The sequence below is a fragment of the Betta splendens genome, chromosome 2 (genome assembly GCF_900634795.4).
Source record: "Betta splendens chromosome 2, fBetSpl5.4, whole genome shotgun sequence".
NCBI lineage: Eukaryota > Metazoa > Chordata > Actinopteri > Anabantiformes > Osphronemidae > Betta > Betta splendens.
Genome location: NC_040882.2, coordinates 6,565,760 through 6,593,412, shown reverse-complemented (window position 1 = coordinate 6,593,412; position 27,653 = coordinate 6,565,760). Strand labels below are relative to the sequence as shown.

The window sequence follows — 27,653 nt, the reverse complement described above, 5'->3', positions numbered from 1 at the left end:
CAAATGCAGGGTGGGAAAGAACACGCCATCGCCCTCACAAGATTCTGTGTGATCACAAAGAAAATTGACTAATTAGATTTCTTCAAGCATGAGTTATAAAAAAAAAAAAAAACAAGTAGCTGCATCTCTCATTGCCCGCGGTTGCAGATTAGGTGTCAAAAAATAATTCAAGCTTTATTGCGGCTGATGAGCTTTTGCATGTGTCACATAGAAAGGACAACAGTAGGAACACTGCCAAACAGCTGTGATATTGTGCGCAGAGATGTAGAATACTAAGCAGAGCTCTATTCAGTGGAGCATTGTGAGATGAAAGCAGGCTCAAATTCAAAAGGTAATAGTACGTCTGTGGACCACAGCGCTATGGCTCGCCCCCCGATGTCATGCCTATGCTTTTCAGCACTCATTTTACACACAAACAAACAAATACACAAATGTAGAATAAGTCAGTCTCAGTGATGTGCAGGACATGCACCCTGGCTAATATAAAGGTTGTAAAGGAACGTTTTAAAGGAACGTATTACTAGCGCTGGTTCATGCTCATGGTGCTGCAATAAAATGGATTTCAGTGTTTTGCTAAACTGAGTAATCTCCTATTTTCTCGCCATTTCTGCTAATTGCAAAGCAAGGAAAGCACTGACAGGGGAGTTATTTAATTGAAACAGAAAACGATTAGTTAGCCTGTGAAATTATATCACTTTCATACACCGCTTGCCTCAATTTCAGAGAGACTTAGGCAGTGTCAGTTTAAGGAACTGCTTGCAATAGCTAAGACTGTATTAACAGGGAGGAAAAAAACATAAACAGGCACAAATGAGCCCTTAATTGTGCTGCTCGCTCTGCCTCCAGGTCGCATAAGACGGCGTGAGCGTGATGCAGCGCAGCAGAAGCGCAGCCAGCCAGCATTAATAAATTAAATCCACAGCAGAGCATGTAGGTAATCCATTACCTATCCCATAGGAGAGCTTCCAGGGAATATCAATCTAGGCAATTAAGGGAGAAACAATAAACAAAAAACTAACATGCAAGACTTGCAGTTTATATCTCTGCAGTCTTATGAGAGAAGAATAACTCAGAAGTCAGCCAGAGTCATTAAAAGCCCATTTACAGACAACACCTGCACGACAAACAGGGGAGACAGGAGGATGAGCTTGGCTGGCAAACAATGCACGCCAAAGCCTCTTATTGGCTGATCTTGGTTAATTATCCTCATAATGAAAAGCAGAAGCGGCACTACTGTAGCGAACTGGTGAGGAGATTTCAGACGCTCTGGCTCAGCTCACTGAGCAACACACCACTGACAGCGCACCAAATCTCATGTCGCGCCTAGTTTAACAAGCCAAAGAAGAAGAAGACTTTACACACGCTGAAAAGAGAAAGACAAGCTGATGCTCAAGAGTGCTTCTTACAACAGAACATCATCTGATAAAACGAGGTAATAAATACAGAAAAATTAAACTGCTTTAAAAATGATAAATAAAATTAAAAAAAACTACAAAAAATCAATCTTTGACGAAGTGGATTGAAGCTGCAGGACTTACCTGCCCGGCAGCTCTGCCCTCCATCCCTTCTGCTACTTGCCCGTTTAGTTTCCATTGTACAGGAGGCACAATTTGCTGGAGAGTAAGCTGGAGTTGCCTCCCAGCTCGCTCCTCAGCAGCTGCCTGCTGCCTCCTGCACGCTCGCTCGACTGAGTGAGAGTGTAAGACGGGGAGAGGAGACTGTAAAGGGAGAGGGCGAGAGAGAGTGGGTGTCACAAAAAAAGAGAGAGAGAGAGAGAGGATTGGAGGAAGGCAGAGTGCTGTGCGAGCACAAGTCTACCTGCCACAGCCCATCAAGCCAGCCAGCCTTGGAGACAGCGCCAAATCAACAGCTGGCCCCTGTGTGATGTCAGAGCCTCAACAGCCAGTCACGGCAGCCGAGGCCAGCCGGCGCTACGGAGCACTGACTGAACCAAAGTCACCAGCTAAATGGGGCTCTTCATTAGCTACTCTGCTCTAGGATGGAGGCAGGGGTGGGAGGATGAGGAAAGGGCAGTCAGGGACATGGGATAGATAGAGGAACAAGAGGAAGGGTAGAAGTAGCTGAGGAAGCAAAGAGGGCGGGAGGCAGGCCGGCGAAGGAAGGCGCACGGAGGAGGCACAAAAAGAAAGCAAAGTAGAAAGAAGGGCGACAAGCGGGGAGGAGGAGAGGACAGGGGACGGGAGCGACACGTCTGCGGCCAGCTAGGTGCTCGTGTACCAGGTGGAGAGACGATGGGGAGGCGCTGGCCGCTGAGAGGCCGAGCTGTTCACTGGGCTACCTTCCCATTAAAGCTGGCACCCTGCTTTTCACACAAGACGACGAGGCTATGGCTAATCCCGCTGCCTCGGAGAGGGAGCCACCACCTGAAATACCACTCACGGCTGAAAACAGAACAGCGAAATACTGCAATAACGCGTTTGGCTTTGGGCAAATCGCAGATAAGCTTATTGGGGGAGCAGATCAAAAACACAAGCGTGCACGCAAAAGAAAAGCAGCACCCGCTTGTGCATAAACACGCCACACCCTTAACCTCCTCCCTCTCATCTAAATCGGTCTTTCATGACTTTGGAAGATTGGAAAGGATAAATAATAATGGATCATAGCCTTATTTCGCTAAAGGGCCAAATATCTTGACGACATTTTACATCCAGAGGGTAAATAGTGGCTCGGGCTCTGCAAAAAAAAAAAATCCATTTGATGAAGCACTTTCATCACTAAGTGACTGACAAGCTGTCAAAGACATAGGAAGTCACAAACAGGTCCTGCGTGTAGCCGAAGTCTAGACTGCCATAATGTGATTGTTTTTGTCCTTTCAGTCACTCAGACTTTAACAGCAAACACAGTGGGCGGAAAAGTTCCTGCTGTCACTTAGCAACCAACACCAGGCTGCGACAACCGATCCAATCCAATCCTGCCTCATAATTGTGCCATTCGTTATGCCAGGTCTCTGAAGAATTTATTATTGTGCTTCCCTAATCCCATGAAAAGGTCACCAATTGAACAAACAATTTATGGATAGAGGGATGAATTATTTAATGGCCCACACCAAATATTATACGAAAGAGAGAATTTCCCCCGTGGAAGGCGATGAATTATTTAGTCATCAGGCCACATCGTTGGTGAAAGCGATTACACAACATCCTCAACCTCAATATCTGATAATGTCATCAGCTCTAGAAATGCCCTACCTGCGTAATGAATGGTCAACACTGTAGCGGCGGCAGTGGCCTGAGCAGCTGCAGGTGAAGCTGTTTAGGAAAACAATCATTAGCGTTTATTTTAAGTGTTTGGAGGGGTGTGCTACGGAGTGCAAGCGCGTGCATCTGAGCGATATTCTGTTGTGGGACTGCCACTGCATAATGCACAATGCACTAAGGCTCAGGGCAGGTAGCAGCCGAACAGCACCCGACCACCGTGGGGCCAATCAGACAGGGGACGTTAACACTGATGTAACAACCAATAATTGTGCTCACAATTCAACAAAAGGACACGTTAGAGGAGAGACAAACTAACAGAAAGTACACTTCCCAGCTCGGTCATCTTCACACTCTCAAACAACACCGCTCTGCTGGTGTGTTCATGAAAATCACACCATCGCGATGTCCAGCCCTAATGGAGATAACATGTAAGCTTTCAGCTCCATCTGCACCTTTGAAGATCGGTGTAACCACAAAATGAGAAGGACCATGGAGTATTTATTGAAAACGGTACCAAAAATGAGACACAAGATCATATTTTCAGGCTGTTAACTAGAACAAATCTATGTCAACTCAGGCTTAATTACCTACTTAATAATTAACGCACAACAGCGAAGGCTTTGTTGTCTCTAAAATCTGTGCATCACTCATTGATCTTTAGTTATGCAATTAATTTGTACACATGCGTTAAGAGTAGTAGCGTTAGACTTGGAGCATCTTCTGTAAACGGTCTTGATTCGCCAATTATTTTTGAGGCAAACGTCCCAATCGCTGCGTGTTATTCATAAATAAATGGCCTTTACAGCAAGTTGGATCTCTATGGTCTCACCGACCGGGGCAAGCTTACGTTGACAGTCATATTAGCCCTGGCACAAAGAGGAGAGACCATCATAGGTGTTGCGGTGCAGGCTTTATGTGCATATTCAAACACTGGTCGTAATGTAACTTGAGCGCTGCTCCGATAGTTTTCGCTCTCTATTCCACAGCACGACGTCGGACCAGACTCCATTACAAATTGGGCAATTTAATGCATCCCGGCGAAAATACGAAACACGGACCCGATTTATAACGTTTTAGTTTGATGGGAGATATAAGTAGGTAAAATCGTCCAGTAGCATATGGGACTGTCTGGAGTGAATGTGTTATTCAGCGCTCTGTTTATTTCAGTGGCTAACAGTCATTCTCAGGACACATTGTCCGTTTGCCGCATTTAAATGCTGCCAGTCGAACCAGGCCTAAAAGTTATTAAATTCCGCTGCATTATTTAATAACGGCTGATTACATGCTCCGAAAGACGCCGAACCAAAGTATTTCTGCTCACATTTTAGACACGGCGTTTGCCTGCGAGGTGAATCGCGTTGTTTTTTTGCCGTGGCGCCGCGCAGCATTGCGAGCTACGTCTCCGCTGGTTCGCGTCGGGGCTAAAGCTAACGATGGTTACCTGGCGCTGAGGCTTGCTAACGCCCGCAAACGGCCAAACACCGGCGCCCCGAGCTGTCACGCATTAGCAAAGAGAGGTGTTTACGGCTAACTAGCCCCTGCTACGTGACGGCGGCTAGTCGGGCGGTGTGTTTGGCGAACGGGCGCGTGCCGGACGGGACCCTGCGGGTGCGTCGTGGTGCCTTACCGCTTTGGTTTACAATCGGTGCACAGCCGTTGTCTCTAGCGAGCGTGAAGTAGCTAGTGTTTGTGGCGGAGTGAAGAAGCGGCAGCGGACTCCGGCAGGCAGGCTGGGGGAGTACGTCACCTCCTTGCGTTCGGCACGTAGGGTGTTGAAAATATATCACGTCTTGTCCTTGCTGGGGTTTTGTTCACGCACGGCCGTGACACGATCCGCGTGGATTCGCGAGTTGCTTCGAATGTCCTATAACACGAATGCGACTTGTGTGTGTGTGCAAGTTAAATGCGATGACACCCGATCACAGAGTGCAGGGAGATTGATTTAAATCCCCACGGAGGAGTACGTGGTGCGGAAACGTGGTGAAGTAAACCGAGTGCACCCCGAATGTGCCGCGAAACTTTTTAGCCTCTGCTTAGTGTGCTGTTTCATAAACTTTTTGATGGCTGCGGGTTTGTGCTACGTCACCGGTAGGCAAAGCGCATTCACAGAAATATTACGGACATCTCCACATTTGCTCACGCTGTCACAGCCGTTTAGAGGAATGTTAATCTGTGACTTAACACGGGGGCTCCCGAGTCACGATATCATAGCAACACTGTGGCTGGACGGCCTCTGTTTAGCAAACAGTTGTGTGTGTGTGTGTGTGTGTATATATACACCTACAAGAAATGTAATTGTTACGTTAGCTCGAATATATGTTAGACTTCACGTAGCTGGTTACCATAAAAGTGATATAAGTAATACTTTTAGCAACGCAATGACATTTCCGGTGAAATCCTGCAAAATCTACAGTTTCTAAGGAAAAAACAAAAAATCATGCTCTTAATCTGAAAATCAAATCGCTGTATTTCCGTTTTGTGTTGCAACTTTTAGCTTGCAATGCTACCATTAGAATCTTTTTTACAAATGTATTTGTATATATGTGCTGTTTTTTGATTTCAACTTCTTAATTAGTTTTGCAGGTTATGCATGTTGAAAGTTGTTATTAAAAAGCATATGTATGTAATGTATGCTTTTTTAATGCTAGTTTGCTAGTTATTACTGAAATATTATATCTATTGAGATAGAGCTTTTTTTTTTTTTTCAGCCTAAATGTGAGCTGGTCCACTGAGCAACAACCAAGAAACTGATGAGGACTTGCTAATGGAAATGGATGATAATGGTCCACAGACCCCTCACTGTGATACAAGATGGTCACAGCAACTGTCAGGCCTTCCTCCCAAGCTCCTGCAGCGCCTCATGCCTTTCCAGAGGGAGGGAGTGGAGTTCGCTTTATCAAGGGGCGGACGGTACGTTTTATCACAGAACTGTTGATTGGTGTTTGTGTAAATGTCCGCGTTAATGTACATTAATGTCTGTGACATCAGATCAATACAGAGCTGCAGCATTTAGAAGAGATTAAAAATAAAGGTCATCTCGCATTCCATTTGAAGACCTACAAATACTGTAGGTACGTAGATGATGTTCATTTTCTAGTGGCTGCTAGGTGCAGGCCCCCTCTGTGTTTGTGCCACTTTAAGTTCGCAACCTTTCGTTCTTCTCTGCCTCTGCAGTGTGTAAATATTGATTTATTGCTATGAAGATGCTTTCAACTCAAATCTATTGTTTGAGTGTTTCATAAAAGGAAACAAGCAGCTTCTTGAGACTTCACTAAGAAACACATTCATAACAAAAACGTTTGCTACTGTAATTTGCACACTGCACTTTTTTCAGTAAGATAAGATAATCCTTTAATCGTCCCACATAGTGGGAAATTTCCTAGTAACGGTAACGCACATCTGTGCTGTGGTGCAGTGTTTTAGAAGGGTGGCATCCTGTTTGGAGCATTTTGTACAGTACAATGTACATAGAGTACATGCTGGCGAGATGATGAGCATATATGAATAATTAGGAACAAGTTGGTGTTAAAAAATCTCAGTACTAAACTGTACAAATCTTTAATGATGTTTATTATGCTCCAAGGACATTCTCAGTGGGTTGTCTTGGATAGTAATTAATAGAAAGGTTTGTTTACAAATTACTCCACATGGATTAATATCCATAAATCCTGTCCCAGTCTGCCATTCAGTACTAATCTATATCAGTGTATATTTTGCCTAATGGAGCATCAGCTGTGTACTTCTAGCCTATCTCTATAGTGTAATGAAAAATGCGATTTTCAACCTAAATGTAATATGTTAAGAAGTACAGTAATAGACCACTGGAAGTTTCTGAGTTGCAGACTTTAGCCTTTAAGTGTTGGATGTGTTGAGAATTAGCAGCAGGGATATGTCTGGACTTGCCCATTTCCTCCTCCCTGACCAGTCAATGTATTCTTGGGTTGTTGGGAAGGTCAGCACAGGGGGAGCCAATCTGAGCACCACTGCTGAGATGTGTATCGGCCATATTGATTCTGAAACACTGGGAGGCACTGCTTTGTTACATGGGTGGGTCAGAAGTCAATTGGCCCTCGCTGCACCGTGTGGACGGATACCTCAGTCAATTGGCGTCAATGTGACAGTAAGAGCAGCACGGGCAGTACTTCTCTCCGGAGACAAGGAGTGACGTCAACATGGAAGATTATAGGTAGAAAATCAGTGGAAGCACAATGAATTCTGATTCTCATGTTTGTAATTTATTCTAGTTTATTAGTGTATTGATGTCTTAATGCACTACCTAACATTAAACTACATTCTGAATGTGGGATTTTAAAGAATCAGTGTAATGGTTGTGGGAAATTAAGGATATCACTACCTGAAGTAGGAGTGAATGGGGCAGCTGACAACAAAAAGACATGTAAAATCCAGACCTTCATTATAAAATGAATCTAAAATGCTGTGAACATCACAGATTTATGTTGAATATCAAACAGCGTAGGAGGATGTGTGGGCGGATTTTCCCTTAAATCTCATAGTCATTGTGTCGTTTCACATCCAGAGCATCAAGAGTAGCGAACCAAAACATCAAATGTTGTTGTAATTCAAATACTTCTGCAGCCGTAACAGTCTGTGTAGGAGGGTGGAGATAATGTGGGAAAGTTGTGGCACAGTACAACAATAAAAAGCTATGAGATGTGGTTGATGGTGTTGTTTGGAAAGTTGGGCAGGGGTTTGCCGGTTAAGTGCTGACATCGGTATACATTCTGCTGTTGTAAAATGTACCCAGGGTACATTTGTAAAACGCAGTGCTAAATTGGCCTACCCATGTACTGTGAAGACCAGTTTGAAGTAGGAGTAAATCCATTTACAGCTCTTGTTCACCTCCACTAAGACATAGACTGCAGTGTGATGCAGCACATGACCAACGTGCTCTGATTTGTCTAAAATATTATTGCAAGTGACTGCTGGTGCTTTTATTGAATAAGGCCTGCTCTGCTGATGCATGAGAGGATCAATAAGCAGACTCTGTTGTCTCTGCGAGAGATGGTCAAATTACTGAGAGAGGTCATCTCCAGCTCTGGAGTTTGTCCACATACAAGTTGATGTATTTAAGCTACATTTTATACCGGGCCGAGACTTGTTTTCATCATTTAAAGACTGTTCAGAGACATTAGGATTGTTCTGCAGCACATTTGGGAGTTACAGTAACGCTGGTAGAAGTGAGCATATTTCTAGAGTCCCTGCTGAAAATCCATCCATGTAAGATGAATGAACTATTGTTAGTTTGAATGTGCCTCAGCTTGGTACTTGGATGTCATCATACTGAATAACAAAGCCTGGTTTTCAAGCGATACTTCAGGTACTCTTGACTAAATAGCCAAAGGACAGAGCTAGAGTGTATTTGTTAATCAAAACCCAGCTAATCTGCTTCACCATGATGTGTTGGCTTGATTTAGATTTGACTTCAGGATTATGATCAGATTTTTAAATCAAATGTCACTAAATCTCCATGACTGGCCAATGCCAGTGTGGAGGGTTACCCCTGTCTTTTGCCCCATGTTTACCTCATGCACGTATGAGCCCTACAACATATTCAGTATCTACATAGTAGACTAAAGTAGAAGTCATTTTGCATGACAAATAATAACACCGCATAAACCTAATAAAATGGTACATTAGTCTGTATCTTTAGGAAAGTTATACCAATATGCTCTACAACAGGTTGTTGTCTTTGAAATTCCACACACACACATTCTGTAAATTCTTTACACTTGCTTTTATGATTTATTAGTCATAAATAGTACAAGTGATAGAAACTTATATCATTCTAACGGAGACAAACAGAGTTTCAGTTTAAGCATTAGCATAATGCTGTTTATTTCTCTGTGGCTCTATCTAGTGCAGCCTTTGCTGATTGTTGGTTAATATTTTTAATTATGTGTTGAAGCAAAAAAACTGCTAGTCAAGTTTTACTTTTACACACTTAATACACTACATAGTACAACTAATTTTTGCTTTGCCCCCAGGTGAACAGTGGTTGGGTCTGTCTGTCTGTTTGTCTGGCCTCCAGCTTCAATACTTTCAAAGCTTTCAAATGTTAGTGAAATCTGGCTGTTTTATGAACACAAAAATCCCATCCTGAGATGGACCACTGGGGCCTGTAACACCTTAAACATGAGAACATCGTCAAGCTGCTTAGTTACAGTATTTACTTTCTCAGATGCTCTAAATTCCATTTCCTCCCAATTAAGCATGAAATTTGTTGGGGTTTTAATGGAGCGGGATATTATAACAGGTTATAAATAAACTTTATAGCCTGCTGAGTCACTCTATGCATTATAGGGAAGAATGGTGCTGTGGAAATGATGAAATATGTCCAGTAATTCAACTGCACTGAAAACATTAGAATAAATGCATCATTAGGTTTTACAGTAGTATACGTTAATAGGCTGCCTGTATACACTGTTACAGAAGCAGGGAGAAAAATATTATTGTTAAACTAGAAGAAAGCTTTTTATTTAAAAGGGGAAAAGCAAGAAATGACCTATGATGTTGAAGCAATAGTTTCAGGTAGTGTACACTAAAGCTTTATCCTCCCAAACTTTATTTGCTTTCATTTATTTTAGAAACCTGATTGAACATTTTCATTTTACCATTTGACTATTTTTACATCTAGGGTATGGTTACGTGAAGAACCTATGCTTTGTATACTGTGAACATGGAAAAACTCTCAGTTTGAGCATTGAAAACGAACAGTGGTCTCTAAGGCGGTAGGAAACAAACTGGAGCTGCTGGTTAAACTTCAACAAACAGCGTAGTCAAACATACAGTAGTTTTCCACATCCAAGGAAAAATCAAATGCTTTACTGAAATTCTATTTAAGGCTACTTCGCTGGATTTAGGATCATTCCCAGCATATAGGAAAAACTGCACTCTGAACCCATAACTGTGTAGGATCCGGCTAAGTCTGAGCATGGCACCCTGTAGCATCCTTCAAGTGGGTCTATTGTGCAGCAGCCAGCCTCAAAGCCGTTCCACACTGACCACAGCGCACTACAGGTCTGGTCCTCAAAAGGGAACCTTAACAGCGCCGGAAGATTGGGGATGTACACGGGGCGACGAAACACATCACTGTGTAGAGGTCAAAGCCATCAAATCTTAGCAGCGAGCTTGGGAGGTTGCAGAGCCCATTTCCTGACACTTTGGGGCTTGTGGGTTTCAGAGATAACATTAGAAAAATGCTGCGACCGGGACCGTGCCGTCGTCAGGCAACTGCACCGCAGCTTCCTCGCAGTCTCAAACCGTCAAGACGACACTCAGGTTATTTAAAGGAGGATGATTAATGTGTTGAGAAATGGCAAGCACCTGCCCCAGTCGCACTCCCTCCCCAATTTGTGAGCGGGGGCGGGTGTATGCGCAAGCGTGTGTGTGTGTGTGTGTGTGTGTGTGTGTGTGTGTGTGTGTGTGTGTGTGTGTGTGTGCGCGCGTGTGCGTGCGCACACGCGTGCGTGCATGCGTTTTTGTTAATGTTGTCTAGAGTTTTATAAGTGCACACACATATTTGTATGTTCTGGCACATGTATGTGTGTATGTGTGCGACATATGTGTGTGCACATTGCGCTGACTGGGCCAGTGTGCTGGCAATTAGAAAAACCACCAGTGGCAAGGTGCACATTAATCATGTTCCTCAGCTGAAAGAGAGAAATGGGGCGGAGATGGAGGAAGGAGGTGGAGGAGGAGGGGAAAGAATAATGAGAGAGAGTGTCTGAGGTATTCAGAGCTGCTCTGTAGCACTGTTTGCTCTGACATGATGTTGGACGCATTTATGAATAAGCAAGGTCATGACAATAGGCCCAAACCCACTGGGTAGCGGGAACCAGAGGTTGATCAATCTGTAGGGTTTTTTTCTAAGCACCTTGTCGTGTTCCTTAAAACTAGTTGGCTGCTCTGTGAGTGTTAAAACGTTTCCAGTGACTGTTTAATCCTAAATGGGCTCTAATATTACTTAGTTACACTGTACCTATTTGTTATCATTGTTGACCAATATGCAATCCATTAATAATAGGACAGAGAGTAGTTTTTATTTTCACTATTAATAAATGTATCAATTATTTGTGCAATTTGTTGTTTGTACTGCACAATCAGTTTGTAACAATACATGTTTAATAATGTTTAAAAAATGTATTTTTTTTCTAAATATAATATATCTCAATGGAACAATGTGCTTCTATGCAGTATACTCTGTGTACAATGAATTTTGTCTTTGCAACAAGTAAGACTCTGTAAATACTCACACCTACAGAACCCAATAGCAACAATTTTAAGTACAGCTGCTGACATACATTGTAAGTGACAGACTTGAGATTTGTCCAGCGGCCAAGGTTGTAGTTGAGCCTCATGACTTCGTGTGGCCAGATAGCTTTGAGAAGTTAGGCTGTGACAGGGGGGGCGTCTGGTATGAATCCTTAGATAAGCTGGGGATGTCGGGGGCTGATGAGCTACTTTGACTGACCGACTGATGCTGTTGTCTTGTCTTTTGCGCTGTTGGTCATGTGTGTTTTCAAAATCTGATCTCAAAGTCTGATAAAGTTTTTTTCTGTTTTCTTTGTTTTACAGGTGCATGATTGCGGATGAGGTAAGCACACACAACACTGCCACAGGAAATCTATTTCCCCCAAAAATGAACCTGATACTTTGCTGCATGCCTTCCAAATTAATTTGTCAGCCCTGTGCAGCCCTCCCACGTGTCTAATCGATTTTGACACAAGAATCATTCTGAGACCTTATTACTCTTGGGGCTCACATCAGCTTGGCCGTCATATGCAATTTACCGCGGAGTTGGTGCACGATTGACTTGTTTTTCTCCTCGTCTTCTGTGTTTTGATTTTTGTGGTCCAGATGGGTCTTGGGAAGACGGTGCAGGCCATCGCCGTGGCGTACGCCTTCATACAGGAGTGGCCTCTCCTGGTGGTGGTGCCCTCGTCCCTGAAATATCCCTGGATCGAGGAGCTGGAGAGGTGGATCCCTGAGCTGCAGCCAGGAGACATCAACCTGGTAGAGAACAAGAGCCACACTATGTAGGTCATCCTACCAGACACTCCTCCACCTTTTATCCTTGCAAAGCATATATCAATATAATTATGGATTATTAATGAACGTAAGTTCAATATACACACTCCTTTTTAGCTCTGTCTTTATCTTTTCCACCTCTAAAGCTGCTCCATGCTCTACTGTGGTCACCAGGCTTGAACTTTTACTGTACCGTACTCTGTCTTTGGTGCTGATTAGGTAGCATACAGTGAATGAATGCTTCTTGCTGCTGCTGGAAAATCGAGCTACTAAGGGTAAAGGTAAAAAGGCTGCAGCTGTACTATTTAATCGAGGAGAACATCATTCTGTGTGAGTTCTGTTTCATGTAGCCACGTAATTCATTGTTATAAATAAATATCCACAGAAAAAAATCACTATTTTCAGATCAGTTTTACAATCTCTAATATTGATGAATCCACTGAAAACTACCTGACCAGCACCAAACATCAGGCAGACAAGATTAGCGAGTAGCTACTGGAAACACATTTGTCAGGTATGAGCTCAAAATGATGCTCAATTTAAATACTGTCAAAACTAGCTTAAAGTTTACTCTGATGAGCAGCAATCTAACTATTAATTGCTAAGCAACATTACAGGTTTCGATTTCACTTAATAATACTTTTTTTCACTTGATCTGTTGATTAGCTTCTTGATTAATTGTTTCATTATTTTTAGCCTATATAATGCAGAAACCTTTTGCAAATGCTCATTAAATAGTTTCAGAGCTGAAGGTGACATCCTGAAATTGTCATCATATAGACAGTAAATCTATACAAAAGCCTTATGTTTATATACTGGGTGCATGTGGCAGGATAATATATGTTAAAGGTTGCAGCCGTTGGATGATGTCAGGAGGAAGCCTGTCTTCTCCTTCTATATAGTCGAGTGATGATAATTTATGTAGGAGTTGTGATAAAAGCACATTGAGCCACAGAATGTGAAAGTGAGACAGAGTTATAAAGAGGCTGCGCTTGATAATTTAATCTCGGAGCGTCCCTCAATGTCAGGGGCCAGCAGGGGCCGATGTTTGACAGCGCTGACAGACAAATCATGTCAGAGTGACGTCTGCAATATTGAACAAGAAGCTGAATTTTTTTATAAGGAAGGAAGTGGAAAAATCCTCTTGTAGGGAAAGTGTCATATTCACAGCTGTTTATATAAAGTCAACTTTGCTCCCTTTACCTGTGTGGTGGACTGATATATGATATATCATGTAGAGCTTGGAAAGAGCTACTTCTATAATGTTTTAACTTTCCCCTAGTTAACTTAGTCTCAGTCTTTTTGAATGAAACAAACTTTCTATATTTGTGAGGAAGGGGAAAAAAACACCTCACATCACAGATCAAGCGCAAAGAGGTTGTGAAAGCCTTCTGGGGAAAACGTGTCCTTGAACTGGATGTGTTAATGACTGAATGAGGAAACAAGGAAAATTTATGCAGCACCTCCTCTCGGTATTTTCACTCCCATGTTCTTTTGTAGAACATGAATGGCACCTTAGGTTTTATTTCAGCTTAGGAATGTGTGTGGTGGAGGCAAAGAATTACAGCCTGACAGATGCTGGAAGTGTTTCTGATTTCTCAGAGCTTCGTTTTGAGTTTCATGCAGCTGACTGTCGCGTCTGTGTTTGTTTGTTTATCTGTGACTGCGCCTGTGTATTTGTGTGTTTGTGTTGGGGTTGAGCATAACCTGGAAAATACAGAAATTGCAATAAAGACCAGGAATGGATTTTTTAAGCCCCGCAGAGAAGACGTATGAGAAAGCTGCAGCCCTCGTTTCACTGTGGCGCCGTGTCCGCGTGCGCGTCTTCCTTTGTGTGCTGTAACATTCAGGCACGTATCCTCTTTAAATAGTCTGGTTTGCTTTACCTTGAGGGCTCGGCGGCCAAGTCAATAAGCTGTAGAACATTTAAACAGATATGGGTTCGTATTGAGTTCTAACGGTTGAGATGCATTTGTCAGTGTTAAAGGTGATGACTGTAAGAGCTGCAGTACAGTGGTGTGGTTTTATCATTCTAGCTTGTACCAGCCGAACCCCTGAAAACACCAAACCGGCAATAAGTTTGTGTCCGAAGCCTGATATATATTGCTCTGTTCCTCAAACAAAACTATTATGCCACATAAATGAGCTGCAGTCTTACACTGAGTGACAACTTCCTTCTTTGCCATGAACCTACTATGATTCAGACTGTAAAACACATTCCTGCTGTTTTAGATAATTACTAAGCCTTTTTTCAGCAGCAATTGTAAATATGTGGCAAAGATATTTTCTTAAGTTATTGTTGAATTAAAAAGTGACATGGAATTTGCACTTGAAGAGTGAAAATACCATCATATACCATCTTTGTGTTTTAAATGTATCAAAATATGCAGTGTAAATTACAATGCAATGACATACATACAGTACACACAGTCAGATGTACAGTAGCTCTGAGAAATGGTAACTGTTCACATGCAAGTGTTTATCATGTGTCTGATTTAGGTTTATTCCAAATGAAACGTGTGACACATCACCTTCTTCTTCTTTCCCCCACAGGCGCATCGGCACCAGTAGGGTGACGGTGCTGGGCTACGGCCTCCTCACCACAGACGCGCGTGTCCTGGTAGAGACTCTGAACAGACAGCAGTTCGCCGTGGTCGTGGTGGATGAATCGCATTATCTTAAATCCAGGAACGCGGCGCGGACCAAGATCCTGGTCCCGCTCATACAGCGCGCCAAGCGGGCCATCCTGCTCACTGGCACTCCTGCCCTGGGTCGACCTGAAGAGGTAAAACGATGCCTCAGTTATATTTAGTTTTTCTTCCTATGATCTGTGCCAAGTAACAATTTCTTAAACTGTGCTTTGAATTTTAAGTGACAAATTAACGATTGAGTGAAAGCATCCACACTCATGAGGTAAGATTAGTAGGTCAGAGAGCTAAGCTCTGGCTTCCAACAAAGGTGTTTCACTCTACATGGCAGGTGGATCGCCATGGTAACTTGCTCGGTAGCAGGTAATACTCAGATCCAACATTCAAAAACCCAATTAACTCTCTCCGGCATCACTTATCCTCTAGGATCCCGTCGACTTATTTCAATAACCTTTGTTGCGAAAACTTCATTTACAAAGCCTCGATATGAACAGACACTGCACTGCAATAAATGAGACAAGTAATAAAAAGAAGCGCACAAGGAGGGGGGCTATTGAATGAAGAGACAATAAGAAGGGCTGTTCACAGGACAACGGTGTTTGGAGAGCGGCAGAGCCATTCCCCTCTCCATAATGATTTATTATATCATTTTTATATATGTTATATTGAAGCTGTAGATTGCAGCTGTATTCCATCACTGCAGCCGTAGCAGATGAAATAGACCTGGTGAATAGAAAATCTTTTCTCAGTCTCGATGTGAAGACACAATACGGTATCAATAAGTAGCACTGTACTGTATGTCCACTGCACCTAATGATGAGGCTTTCATACTGTGGCATTTACACTGTCTGCAGCATTGCTGTTGAGTCTTACTTAGTAGTTTGCGGCTTAAATGATCTATACTACATAACCAAGTCTTACAAGTGACTGTATTTATTGAATTTCCAAATTATATACATGCAAAAAGTCATTATCATCAGGAAAACTTGTGGCCTAACTTTTCTCCCTTTGTGCAATTACGTTTATTGATTACGTGGAACAGTTTAGGATAGTTTATTATAGAAGTGCACATATTGCACAGAGCATCCTATATGCAGAACTACAGTGTGTAAACTTACACACACACACACACACACACACACACACACACACACACACACACACACACACACACACACACACACACACACACACACACACACACACACACACACACTCTCACAAACCAGGCCCTATAATTATTCATAACCTTCTGTGATGCTGCATTTGTTTTAGCTGGATAATAATTATAACACAACTTTATTTATAGACGTTTTTCTCAGCGGTATTAAAGGTGCTGTACACATAAAGATGCATAAAATCATTAAAAGTACAACTCAACAGAAGAAAGTTGCCTAAAGACCAATACTAATACATTGGTACCTTTCAGCTTCCCTTATTAGTCCATAAACAGTATAGATTCAGTTTTAAAAAAGGCTAAATTAAACAATTTAACTCGCTATTTTTAAGTTTTGCAAAGATTTCTGAAACAAGAGGAAGTTGTGCGTACGTCTGGTAGTTTAATAAATGTGGTCCTGTAGTTATGAGTTTACTGTATCTCAGCAGATAGAGTATGTGTCTGTGTGGGCCTAAATAAACTGCACTGAATCTGTGTTGGGATCCGCTGCTTGTTCATTCTGCTGTTTTTTTATGACAATATTAAAAAAATGTCATCATTTCCAAAATTATAGAATTAAAAAACGATAATTGAAATGCGTGTTAAATGTCATTTTAACTTACAGTAAGTGTCAACATAGTTAAGTGGAAGCCAGAGAAAAGTTTTAGTGGTTTTACAGTAGGAATAGAAGAATAATTGGATAAGTACTGCTGTGAGGCAGTTAACCCGGTGAGATGCTGAATAAAGACGCTTCTGGAGGAAAGCGGCTTGAAAGGGGGAGCTAATAACAACAGCGTAACTACTACTTATCCAGGAGCGGCATCACCAGGTATGTGCTTATAATGTGAGACAGTGCTTGGATGTCTCTGTCATCGAACTGCCACACTGCTTTGAGGTAAACTTAATTATTGCCTCGACCCAATGTTGATAATTAACTGATGAAAGTCGGGCAGCTAATTAATTTGAAAATGAAGCGAAGTTAGAACTTGTGAGAAACACTTCGAGAACGTGTGTCGTACAGCAGTCGCCGTGTGTGTGTGTGTGTGTGTGTGTGTGTGTGTGTGTGTGTGTGTGTGTGTGTGTGTGTGTGTGTGTGTGTGTGTGTGTGTGTGTGTGTGTGTGTGTGTGTGTGTGTGTGTGAGAGAGATACATGCCCTCCCGTCTGTGCCATTGCCTGTCTGCAGTGGGGAGTTTTAGTTTTTAGATGTCATCTCTCCCTCTCTCCGCCGGTGGAATCTGAAACTGAATATAACATTTTATCATCCGCAGCATAAACCTGATAAGCCCTGTCCCCTGCCTGTGTGCCAGTCTCCTCGCTGCCATCATTACTCACTGTGGCTCTGACACCGAGTTAGCACACAGCTCAGGGCATGCTGCACCGTTCATGATGTGCCCTCATTCCACCTACCCATTATATCAACAGTATGAGGGGGAAAATGCAAAGCTCCTGTTGAACAAGCGCTGAATTTGGAATAGCGCTCTCACTTTGGCTGCTTATTCAGATCGCCTTGCTGATGATTACCTGTCATTACTTCAGAAATTGCTGCAAATACAGACAATTGACAAGGATGCGGCGTGCGCGCATAGACACGTTGACTTCTGCACACACACGCACATCGTAGGAGCCTCCTTGCAACCTGCAAGACATGCACAGTGTTAACTGCGTGAAGAAGCGCTTTTCATAATGTCATATGTCCACTGGTGACAGAAAGCAGCAGCCTGTAATTTATGAGTGTTTTGAAATCAAGTGATTCAAAGATCTTTTTGATGTCTCGTAATTTTCATGTCAGCAGCTATTTAGAGAGGTCGATTCTCTCTATTCACGTTTCATTCAATTTTCAAATCAGTCTGACTGCACAGCGGTCTGACCTGGTTAATTGGCGCCGACACAAATTACCACAGAGTTGCACTGCATAGGACTGGTAAACTAGGCGAAGGACAACAGGACCTTGGATAAACTGCACACGAGATGCGCTTGCACACATGACAGTGAACTAATCGTGAGCACCGGGAAGGCCTGTGTTTAAGTCTATAAAAAGCTTTGAGCTATAGCGTGCTGTCAGCTTTCAAAAACTCTTGAGGTGAAAAGTTGTAGGAACTAAAAAAGCGTGAAATTTTCATGATGCCCTGCTCTTTTTGTCAGTGTTGTCTAGGATTGTTCAATTGTACATATCATAATGCAAAAATAAGATTGAAAAAAATATTTACTTTTCCTGCCAAGAGGTAAAAAGACTTATAGAAAGTCATGGGTGTGAGCGCTGCTTGAGGTTTACTTTTAGTCTAGTTAAATCATGGTTACATCAGCTCTTTGGATCTTTGTATCTTATGTTGTTGTGATTACATGCATGGACATCGGCACTTTGTCTACAAGAGGATCTACGCTTTTTGATACAGTCATTTCCAGTAAAGAGATGGTCTTAAACCCGCCTGACTCCATAATGCCACAGCTAAAGCTAGTATTTGTACTTATGTGACTTCTCAAAGTAAAAGGAATACAATTTACTCTAAAGTGGACACACTCAGTTAACTTGTGTTGCATCAATGCACCAAATACTTATTTTGGTATTGCAGCACATTTATTGATGCAAATGTTACGTAGTTTCATGCTTGCGTCTGTGTAGAAAACATAACATAAGAAAACATCCATATTATTAGGAAGAAATCGGAAAACTGATCAGGGTTACAAAGATATACTATATAATTGTTAAAATTAAACCTGTATATTTGTAGTTTGTCTCTAGTTACACATTCATGCATGGCTCAGTACACCTTCTTTTGCTTTCTGTGTGTTTTACAGCTTTTTATGCAGATTGATGCCCTCTATCCCAAGAGGTTTGGTACTTGGACTGACTATGCCAAAAAATACTGCAACGCCCATTATAGGTACAGTAAGTAACCACACACCTATAAGCTGACGAAGCGTGTCCTCATACTGTACTTTGCATTTGGTCTACTTAGCCTCGAATTTATTGACAAAGTACAGTTGTGTCAATAAACTTTTTACTTCTTATTTAAAAGTTAAAGCACTAATTCACTTTGTTGCTCAGAGTTAGATGAGAAGATACAGCTAACTGTTTAGCTCATCAAGGAAAAAGGGCCATCCCAGCACTTGTGTTAAACAAACAAGTTAATTAATGTTAGTGAGGCTTAGGGGTGCTTCTCTCTTGGGCCGATCCAGCTCTTTCTTACAATTGTTATGCTATTGTAACATCTCAGGCATATTTTTCATGTATGGTATAAAGAAATTCAAATTATTCTTATTTCCTACCTACAGTATGTTTGCTGCCCCAGTTTGGTCCGTTCCTACTCAAATACTTGCCATTTATCTATCAGGGTTTCAACTGATCCTCCATTTTTTAAGTGTCTGCTGGGATAAGGTGGGCTGTACCTGAGTTTGGATTGGGGTGCTGCTGAGTTGAGAGCTTGTTGTGAGAGCCAGACCACAACCAAAGCCAAGCGTTAAATGCCAACTGGCTGCCAGTCGCCGGTGACGATCGGTTACATGTGTGAACAAACACATCCAATACATTGTTTTGGATGTCCATCAAAGTCGACACCTCGCTTGGGGACGGGCGCGGCGCCGTTAATGAAGAGCGCTTGTATATAATAGCACCTAGAGACGCTGGGGAACGATGTTTTGAGCCACACACACGCACACACACAATATAATACAATTTGAGTCCTCCCATTGCATCCGTTATACACTAGTGACAACATCTCAGGTGACAGCAAAGCAGCATTGCATCTTGGGTGTTGCTGTTGAAATACCCATACCAAACATAAGTAGTAATTGTAGTAGGAGTGAGTAATTTACTTTTTCTCTTTAGCAACTACAAGTTTAAATACGGTGGGAAACTGCACATTTGGCAGGGCCTCGTTAAGTTAGTCCACGCAGCCAATGTGGCAGATACCCAGACTTTGTGTGGAGGGCCAGTTCTATTCTAAAAATCCATTTGGCTGATAAATTGTGAAAGTTGCTGGCGAATTTGGGGATAAACCTGCTGCTGTGGCCATTAGACAAAATAGTTTCCTGCTCTGCAAAGTGCCCTAAAGCTACAAACGGGTCCCCTGGCTGCTCAGCGGTAAGCGGCGGAAGGCTGCAGTAGAGCCGGGCAGCTCCCTGGTGGGAATGTTAAAATGTGTTTAACTATTCCTTCAGGGCAGCGCTGTAAATAAGTGTTTTCTCGGGACGTCTCTCTCAGTTGGAAATGTGTATAAAATGCGCATCAACAAGCGCGGCCTCACCGCTCGCTGCTTCGATCTGTCGCAGGTACTTCGGGCGTCGCAGGCAGTGGGACTGTCGCGGGGCGTCCAACCTGGACGAGCTGCACCAGCGGCTGAGCCAGATCATGATCCGCCGTCTTAAGGCCGAGGTGCTCACTCAGCTGCCCCCCAAAGTCCGCCAGCGGATTCCCTTCGACCTGCCCAAGGAGGCGGCTAAGGTACTTAAGATTCAGACAAACACATTTGTATTTCTCTAAGCGTTTGCTTGTTGTACTCTACTAATGTAAGTCTCCACATGCTCCGCACAAATGTTTAAGTGTTAAGTCCAAATATCCACTCCATGGCTGATTAATGAAGATGCCAGAGAATTAAAATTAAAATCTCTCCAGGTTTCTGCGTTTCTTGGTCTTCCACTCATCGTATTTCATATATCATCTGCTACTGCTGTTAATTGTTTATTGAGTTATTTATTAAGCAAAAATGCCAAATAATAGAAAACAAAATAAATTACCATTTTGTAAATTTACAGACATAACTGATGAACACATACAATAAAGTAACTATGTACTAACACCAGCATTACCACTTGTGTGTGCTTTTAGGTACTTTGAGTTAAAGATTTTCCTTTTTTGGCCAAATTATGAATCGCGGGTTCTGAGAAGTACAGATTTTAAGTCTCTGTCACACAATTGTGTCAAATACATAGTACAACAGTTCTGTTCACGACTTCATTTGAATCCCATAGCTTTGAATGTTAACTGTGTGATGATGTAGGTAGGTGCATTGTAACAATAAGATCTTCTCAGAAATGTGTGCTGCAGGATAGTTTCAATGTGTAGTTGAATTTAATAAGGATATAATTTAATATAATTAAGTACAAACATTTTTAAATTGCTTTTGGATATAATACGTACTGTAGATAATGTATTTAGTGCTTTTCAAACTATTTTTTTTATGCATCAACATTATTGCTAAAATGTTTCCTTGATGTATTTTATTATGCAATACTGCACTGGTACCAGCCACACTGATACTTAGTTTAACCTCTACTGTTTCATCTTTTATATAAATTACATGCTTGTCTGCTCTATGACACCAGACTTTAACTCCATAATGATACACTCTTTAGTTAAATTTATTTCCTTTGATTATATGGGGAAAACACAATAAACTATTCTTTAGTGGATGTTTTGATTATTCCTGATTAAACTAGCAATAATGAAAAGAATGTTTAGCTACAGCTAATCTTATTCTCCTTTGTTTTGTCATTGTGCTAAACATAAACTCAGGGTTTTCAGTCCCCGCAACCGTTAATGCACGATGCAGATTACTTCTATTTGGAGCTAACAGCCTATTGTTCTAAAACAGCCTTCAAGATTAAATAACTCTGCCTTGGCAGTGTGCTCCCTTCCCACAGTGGCAAAGAGGATACCAGGATATTTGTGGAGTAAATGGTTTTCTGTGTAGGTGTTTGCGTCTCTTTTAGCTTCCCCAAAGTTATGGTTGCAGTTTCTGCCTCCCACGCTGCACTTGGATGCATGTGAATGCTAATGTGGCTTTGACCTGGCCTATGTGCCTGGCAGTGTGTCTCCTCTGCTCGGTGCGCTGGGTCACCGGTGTCAAGGCTATAAGGGGGTAGGTTCACACTGGGAGAAGCAAAACGCACTCGGATGCATCCGCTAAGAAGCTTTTGTTATGTTGTGCGTTATATCAGCAGTAGAGGAAAAGCACTGGCGGAGCTCTTTCAGTGCTAATTACTCACTGAGCCACCATCGCTGTGACACAACAACAAAAGAAGTTGCTTGGAAAAGTGATGATGCAGGATTTTACCCCAATCTCCCTAAATGTTACGGGATGCTCTAATTAGGGACTAAATATGCTCTCTACATAGCGGCTCCACTTAGGCCAAGAGATGCACATGCACTTTTGGAAACATTGTCTGAAAGAGCAGCGTAGATGTGCCATATCCTCAGAGGGATGAGTTCAGGGATCATTTGTCTTTGGTGGAAACAAAAGCAGAGAGAGGCTGCGTGTATTGTACTTTACACTGATGTGTTTTTTGTGGTCTTGAGTGTGTGTGTTTTTACATCTGTTTGAAAAAGAAGAATTTCATTCTCCCACTGGTTTTAATAGATCAAAGGGGAGGTGTGAAGTGGCCAGTCACTCACATTTGCAGCCATTGTGCTTCCCAAAGGCAGGGAAATATGAACGATATAAAATATAAAAGACTGGGGGGCCTTACTTTCCTAAACAAACTGTGACGATGTATACTGTACAGGAGGAGCATTCACGGGTTCATCCCTCCTATCTCATTTTACTCCCTAATGATGGCTTTTATCTTCCACAGCCAGACACTTTTTATGCCCCTCCTGCCCTTTACGTTTTCAGCAATGCCCTTTTGTCAGTGTTAATCTAGTTAATATCATAAAGGGAGGAGCGCTTAGCCACCCAGCCTGCCCCCCTCGACGAACGATAAAGAAATGGTCGGATGAAAAAAAAAATTTAATTAGAAAAAAAAACAGGCAGTCGTAGCTGTGTTTATGCAGGTGCTGCTGAGTGAAACATCTGAAGGAAAACATGAAGGAGAATCAGCTTTGTGCTTCTGCAATATGACACTGTTTATTCATTCAACCATCCCTGACTATGACGAGGTTGGATCCACTGAAATGCTAATTATTCCTCTAAATGGTGCACGGCTTTCATGTTCTGCCCAAATCTCCTCATTGTGGCCGACTGCAAAACAAAAATACAGTTGTGAATCTTGTTTGCTGCTGGTCCTCCGCGGTTCCGCATGTGTTTGCTCACACATTAATAACACTTCTTCGTGGGTTTTTTTTCCCCCCTTCTCCCCGGTGCCCTGCTCCAACCTCCCTGGCACGCTCGGCGCTCTGTGCGCGCGCCGTGTTTACGCGCGGCCCGCCCCATCCTTCAACTCGCCATATGCTTCGCACTTCGGCGGCGTTTGATGTGCAGCGCTTCAGGAAAGTGTTCGTTCCTGTGGAATCTTTACACGTCTTGTGGCGTCACCGTCTGAAGTTAGACGGGTTAAATCGGGAGTTGTTGACAATAGGTGTAAAATAACCTCTAATGACATAGCGGGGTTAAAGTTAGGCAGTTTTTTTTTTTTAAGTCAAAAGGCTTCTGAAGCACTATAAAACCAGGAAGACGTGAGCTGGTGCCTAAACATTAAAGCAAACATATGCCATGCTGCGTGTCTTGACACATAATATGTACTGTAGCACTCCACAATACAAATGTGTGAAAACCTGCTGCTAATTAAAGTGTTGTACGAGTCCTGTTTTTATGATAAAGAATGCTAACCTACATGTCAACAACGAATGCGCGCTCTCTCCGCGTGCCTCGTTTGTGAGCACGCCGCACCATATGCCGCTTTCTCCCACTGCGATCCCCTCCGCTCTCCACTACCACCTTAAATACTTCTCGCCAATCACCTTGAGAACATGCGCGGCGTCTTTGATTTATTGTACCAGCCCGGCTGCTTCTCCATCTTCGACCCCGGCTTGTCACAAAGCAGCTATAATTGGGAGGCGCTCATGACCCACCTAACACAGCAGCCCAGTCGGAGGGGGGAGCATCCTTGGGAATTCTCCATCTTTCTCTCTCCCCCCTCTGCCATTTTTTTATTATTCTTTCTTTCGTTTTTCTTTCCTTCTTTCTCTCTCTCTTCCAAAGAAACTAGGACACCCAGCAGCACCATTAATTGTTCTGCCCTTTATATCTCAAAACAGCGGCGAACGAGGGAGAGGAAGGTACTTGAAGAAATAAAGGACGCAATTTCACTGTCTTTGTGCTCTCCTCGCTTGCAGGAGGCCTCCGCCAGCTTCGCAGAGTGGGAGAGGCTGATGAAGGGGCTGGGGTCAGGAGTCGCCACGACGGACAACCCCTTCACTGAGGTCATGGGCCTGGTGACACAGATGTACAAGCAAACAGCTATAGCCAAGGTAATGGGGAACCAGGTGGCGTTAGAGTATGTCTGCATTATTAAAGCTCTATACAGTACCTATGGAGAATACGTGGATGTATTCATATACTATCAACACACTGGCTGTGACTTAGGTGAACTGAGTCCCACATTTACTGTTCAGCTGTAAATACTCACTTAATCTGTCTATATCTCCTAATGTACAGTTTAGCTGACAAAGCAAAAATTTGGTTATAGACTGGAAATAATAGCTGCTAACTTTTAGTGGTCTTTTTCACTGAAATATTTCCTATTTGTCTAGAAACAACGCATACAGTAGCTGTGATCATTGCTCCTATACAGTACTCCTAGTCAGTTTTACTTTAGGTACTGGAACATAAAATCCACAAGACATATCTTTCCGTTTATATGATATGACATTTTAGTGCTAAATATTGTCCTAATAAATAAAGTCCTAAAATCCTTACGTACTTATTCTTCTTCTTGTACTCCATGTTCAGTCACTAGTAATCCTTCTCTGGAATTAGTTTATTTGTCATTAAAGGTAATGTAGTAACATCACCATCATTCATTTTCAAAGTGTATATGATGTGGTTGCAGGTAGAAATTCTAATAATGTTTGGTTATTTGTAAGGTTGCAAAAGTTGTGTTAAATGAGCTTAATGGGAATTTGGGACATAAAAGTTTGTGAACTACTGTTCTAAGCATTTCCTTCTCCCCCTATGTTCAAGGTGTCCCGAAAACATCCCTTTATGATGTCACATTAAGTATGCCGCATGTGGCCAGCAGGGAGTAAAAGAATGCAACTGATAACAAGCAGAAACCATTTTTATTTGTAGTTGCATTTTGGTTTACATAAGCACACAAGCTGTTTCACACATTTCACATTTCACAGCGAGCACATCAACAGACACTTTGCTAGAAGGATGGAAATTGCCCCGTGATTAGGAGGCCAAAGGTTTTTTGACCTTTGTCACTCGTCTAAGCGTGGACAGTTTAAAAGAAAAATCAACCCATAGCTGTTTATATAGCTTAGAAATTGGCTAAAGAATGTAATTTTTATTCATTTTCATGTTTCGGGGAAATGATGGTACGGAATCATGTTCAGAGAGCTCGGCCGACCACTCAGTGAGATCTCATGGGAAAGCATTGCCATGGTAACAGAGCCTAATGGTCGCCAGTGAAAGCACTTAGACAAAGTAGGGAGTTATAACGAAGGTATTATTTAGTTGCGTCCAGCTTGGCATGATTACACCTTATCTCAAAGTTACACACCACACTAAAATAGCATCTCTGTGATGCTGTTGCTATGGAAACTCGGTCAGCACTCAGTTTGAAGTGACTTTTTTTAATGAGAGAGAAATGTGAGAAGGTGGCTGGTTGCGGTATGAGGAAGGTCGGGGTCAGTGCGACTGATGCTAAGAATTTCACAAGCTGTTCCTCAGTGAAAACATTTTTGATGCAGTGATGTCGTTTTCCACCTTTGGCCGGTTTTCAGCCTCTCTGATCCTGATGCGCAGCGAGGAGGCCGTTCCTGAATCGCTGGTGTTTGTATATGAGTAAACATTCCCAACAAATATGGTATCCTTCTCCGATCTTCTTCCATGTTTGAGGGCAGGCATTCCTCTCAATTAGCCCACCGCCCTCAGGCGTGAGGAGCGTGGCCCGGAGGTTAACGAAGACCGGAGATAACCACCGAATGCAATCATCGACACGCTGCCCGCTCAGCCTGCCTCCGAGCTCGGATCTTTTTTTGTGCTCGGTGTTGTTTGCTGATTGGATTTCTGCTCCGTTTAGCCTAACACTGGACCTCCTTTCATTACAAAGCCCCCCGCCCACTCGCCCACCTCAAAGCCCACGCTGTAGACGCAGTCTCATTTCCTTTCCTATCGGGTTTTTTAGAGTCAGACACACTTTCTCTACTCTTTGTTCTTTATTTGGATCATTGGGTGGGGTGAAATGGCGATAGATTCACACATCTATGTCACTCTGACGAGCACCGTGGCCTCTGCATGCCTGCCTGCCAGTCCGCCTGGCGACGGAGCTGCCAAACGCCTTTGGGTATTTTTATTGCTTTACCCGCCAAGCATCTGCTCCCAATTACCCAGAGAGGACATCTCTGATGCTGGACTTTAAAGCAAGCTAACGGGCCGCTTCAGACAGCCGAGAAGTTTGTGCACTAATTAAACTCAGCGGAAGGAAGCCGGCGAAGCCAAGCCGTCAGTAATGAGGACCCCCCAGATCAGAACAGGGTCGGCAGGCCTGGCAGAGAGATTCATTATCAGGCACATCAGCTAATTATCAGCAAGGCAAAGCAGAGGTTCTCCCACTAGAGCAGGTGTGATGGCTGGAGAGGTTGTCAGGTTGCAGAAGATGTGGAGATTACAGGGGTGGGATGCACACCACGGAGAAAGGCCTGTCTCCAAAACCACCCAGTAAGGGCTCTGTTAGGCTCAAATCAAACCTTGGTATTTCTCACTAGTTGGTGCTATTCTTGGCTGCTTTTTGGCCCGGGGCTCTGAAATGAGCCAAGCCCGGATGCTCAATGACACGCTCATAGAGCACATCCACTTCGGCTTTGCAGAAGGTAGCAGGAGCGGCCACAGCCATCACAGTGTGATCGCTGGGCAGCAGCGCGCGGTGAAATGATAGATACAGATACCTGCGGGGTACACTTAACTCACTTGCACTTCTGCTGCTTTCTTTTCTAGATTGTTAGCTTCACGCTGTCAGTCAAGGTCGGAGGCTTCGAAGGGAACGAGCGAGACGCTGTTAGATTTGGGCTGTGATGTTTTTAAACCGTTGTTGGCGATTGACTTCATAAATAAAAACATAGCAAATGCCAAAGATGAATAAAAGCTGGGTTATGCAAGAACAAACGGGCAAATAACTCAAGAATAAAATAGTTGAGAGCTGAACTTTTACTTACTGCAGTAATTTTGGACTGCAGCTGTCACTTGTGACAGGTAACCAGCCTAATATATCTGTTTTGGCATTTTTGCAAGTCTGGAAAAATTCTGTGGAGTCGCATAATATGTTGAAAATCCTGACTGTACAGTTCTTGGTTTGTCAGTCCACTAGAACATCACCCCAATTAAACTGACTCCTATTTGGGTATTTTCATACCTAATTAAAATGTCAAGCACCGCATTCGTTCTTTATTGAGTTGCTGGTGAAAGCTGGCGTCCGTCACTCTTTGTGGATAACTAGGTGAATGTTCCTGCGTCTGGTGTCACCAATCTAAAAAACAGAACGCACACAAATCATGTCTCCGAGTTGTGAGCTATCGATTTGCTCTCACTATCTGCGCGCTGACAAATGCGCCCCAGTCGCTCTGTGTGCTCTCTCCTTTAAAGTCTTGATCCCTGGCATTCAATAGAGGATCGATCACACAGAAAGGATGCCGCGGTGATTAA

The 27,653-nt window shown here is 42.8% G+C and overlaps 2 protein-coding genes across 16 annotated transcripts in view; one reads left to right on the top strand and one right to left on the bottom strand.

Moving 5' to 3' along the window:
* Window positions 1–4,984, bottom strand: part of LOC114850886 (R3H domain-containing protein 1) — a 37,608-nt gene extending 32,624 nt beyond the window's left edge. For 7 of the 10 annotated variants that reach the window (XR_003784960.3, XM_029142463.3, XM_029142482.3 and 4 more), the window contains exon 1: window positions 1,539–1,717. The gene's annotated coding sequence lies outside the window, so the exon portion shown is untranslated. Of the gene's footprint in view, window positions 1–1,538; window positions 1,719–4,845 lie in introns of those variants that run through there. The other 3 variants (XM_029142471.3, XM_029142486.3, XM_029142481.3) reach the window with 3 other exon arrangements.
* Window positions 4,157–27,653, top strand: part of zranb3 (zinc finger, RAN-binding domain containing 3) — a 65,084-nt gene continuing 41,587 nt past the window's right edge. For 2 of the 6 annotated variants that reach the window (XM_029142492.3, XM_055513174.1), the window contains exons 1-8: window positions 5,167–5,306; window positions 5,927–6,128; window positions 11,814–11,832; window positions 12,096–12,274; window positions 14,820–15,051; window positions 18,868–18,953; window positions 20,341–20,512; window positions 24,122–24,256. In XM_029142492.3, coding sequence (XP_028998325.1) covers window positions 5,983–6,128; window positions 11,814–11,832; window positions 12,096–12,274; window positions 14,820–15,051; window positions 18,868–18,953; window positions 20,341–20,512; window positions 24,122–24,256 — 969 coding nt within the window. In that variant the 5' untranslated portion in view covers window positions 5,167–5,306; window positions 5,927–5,982. Of the gene's footprint in view, window positions 4,313–4,441; window positions 4,567–4,660; window positions 4,957–5,166; window positions 5,307–5,926; window positions 6,129–11,813; window positions 11,833–12,095; window positions 12,275–14,819; window positions 15,052–18,867; window positions 18,954–20,340; window positions 20,513–24,121; window positions 24,257–27,653 lie in introns of those variants that run through there. The other 4 variants (XM_055513170.1, XM_055513172.1, XM_055513168.1 and 1 more) reach the window with 4 other exon arrangements.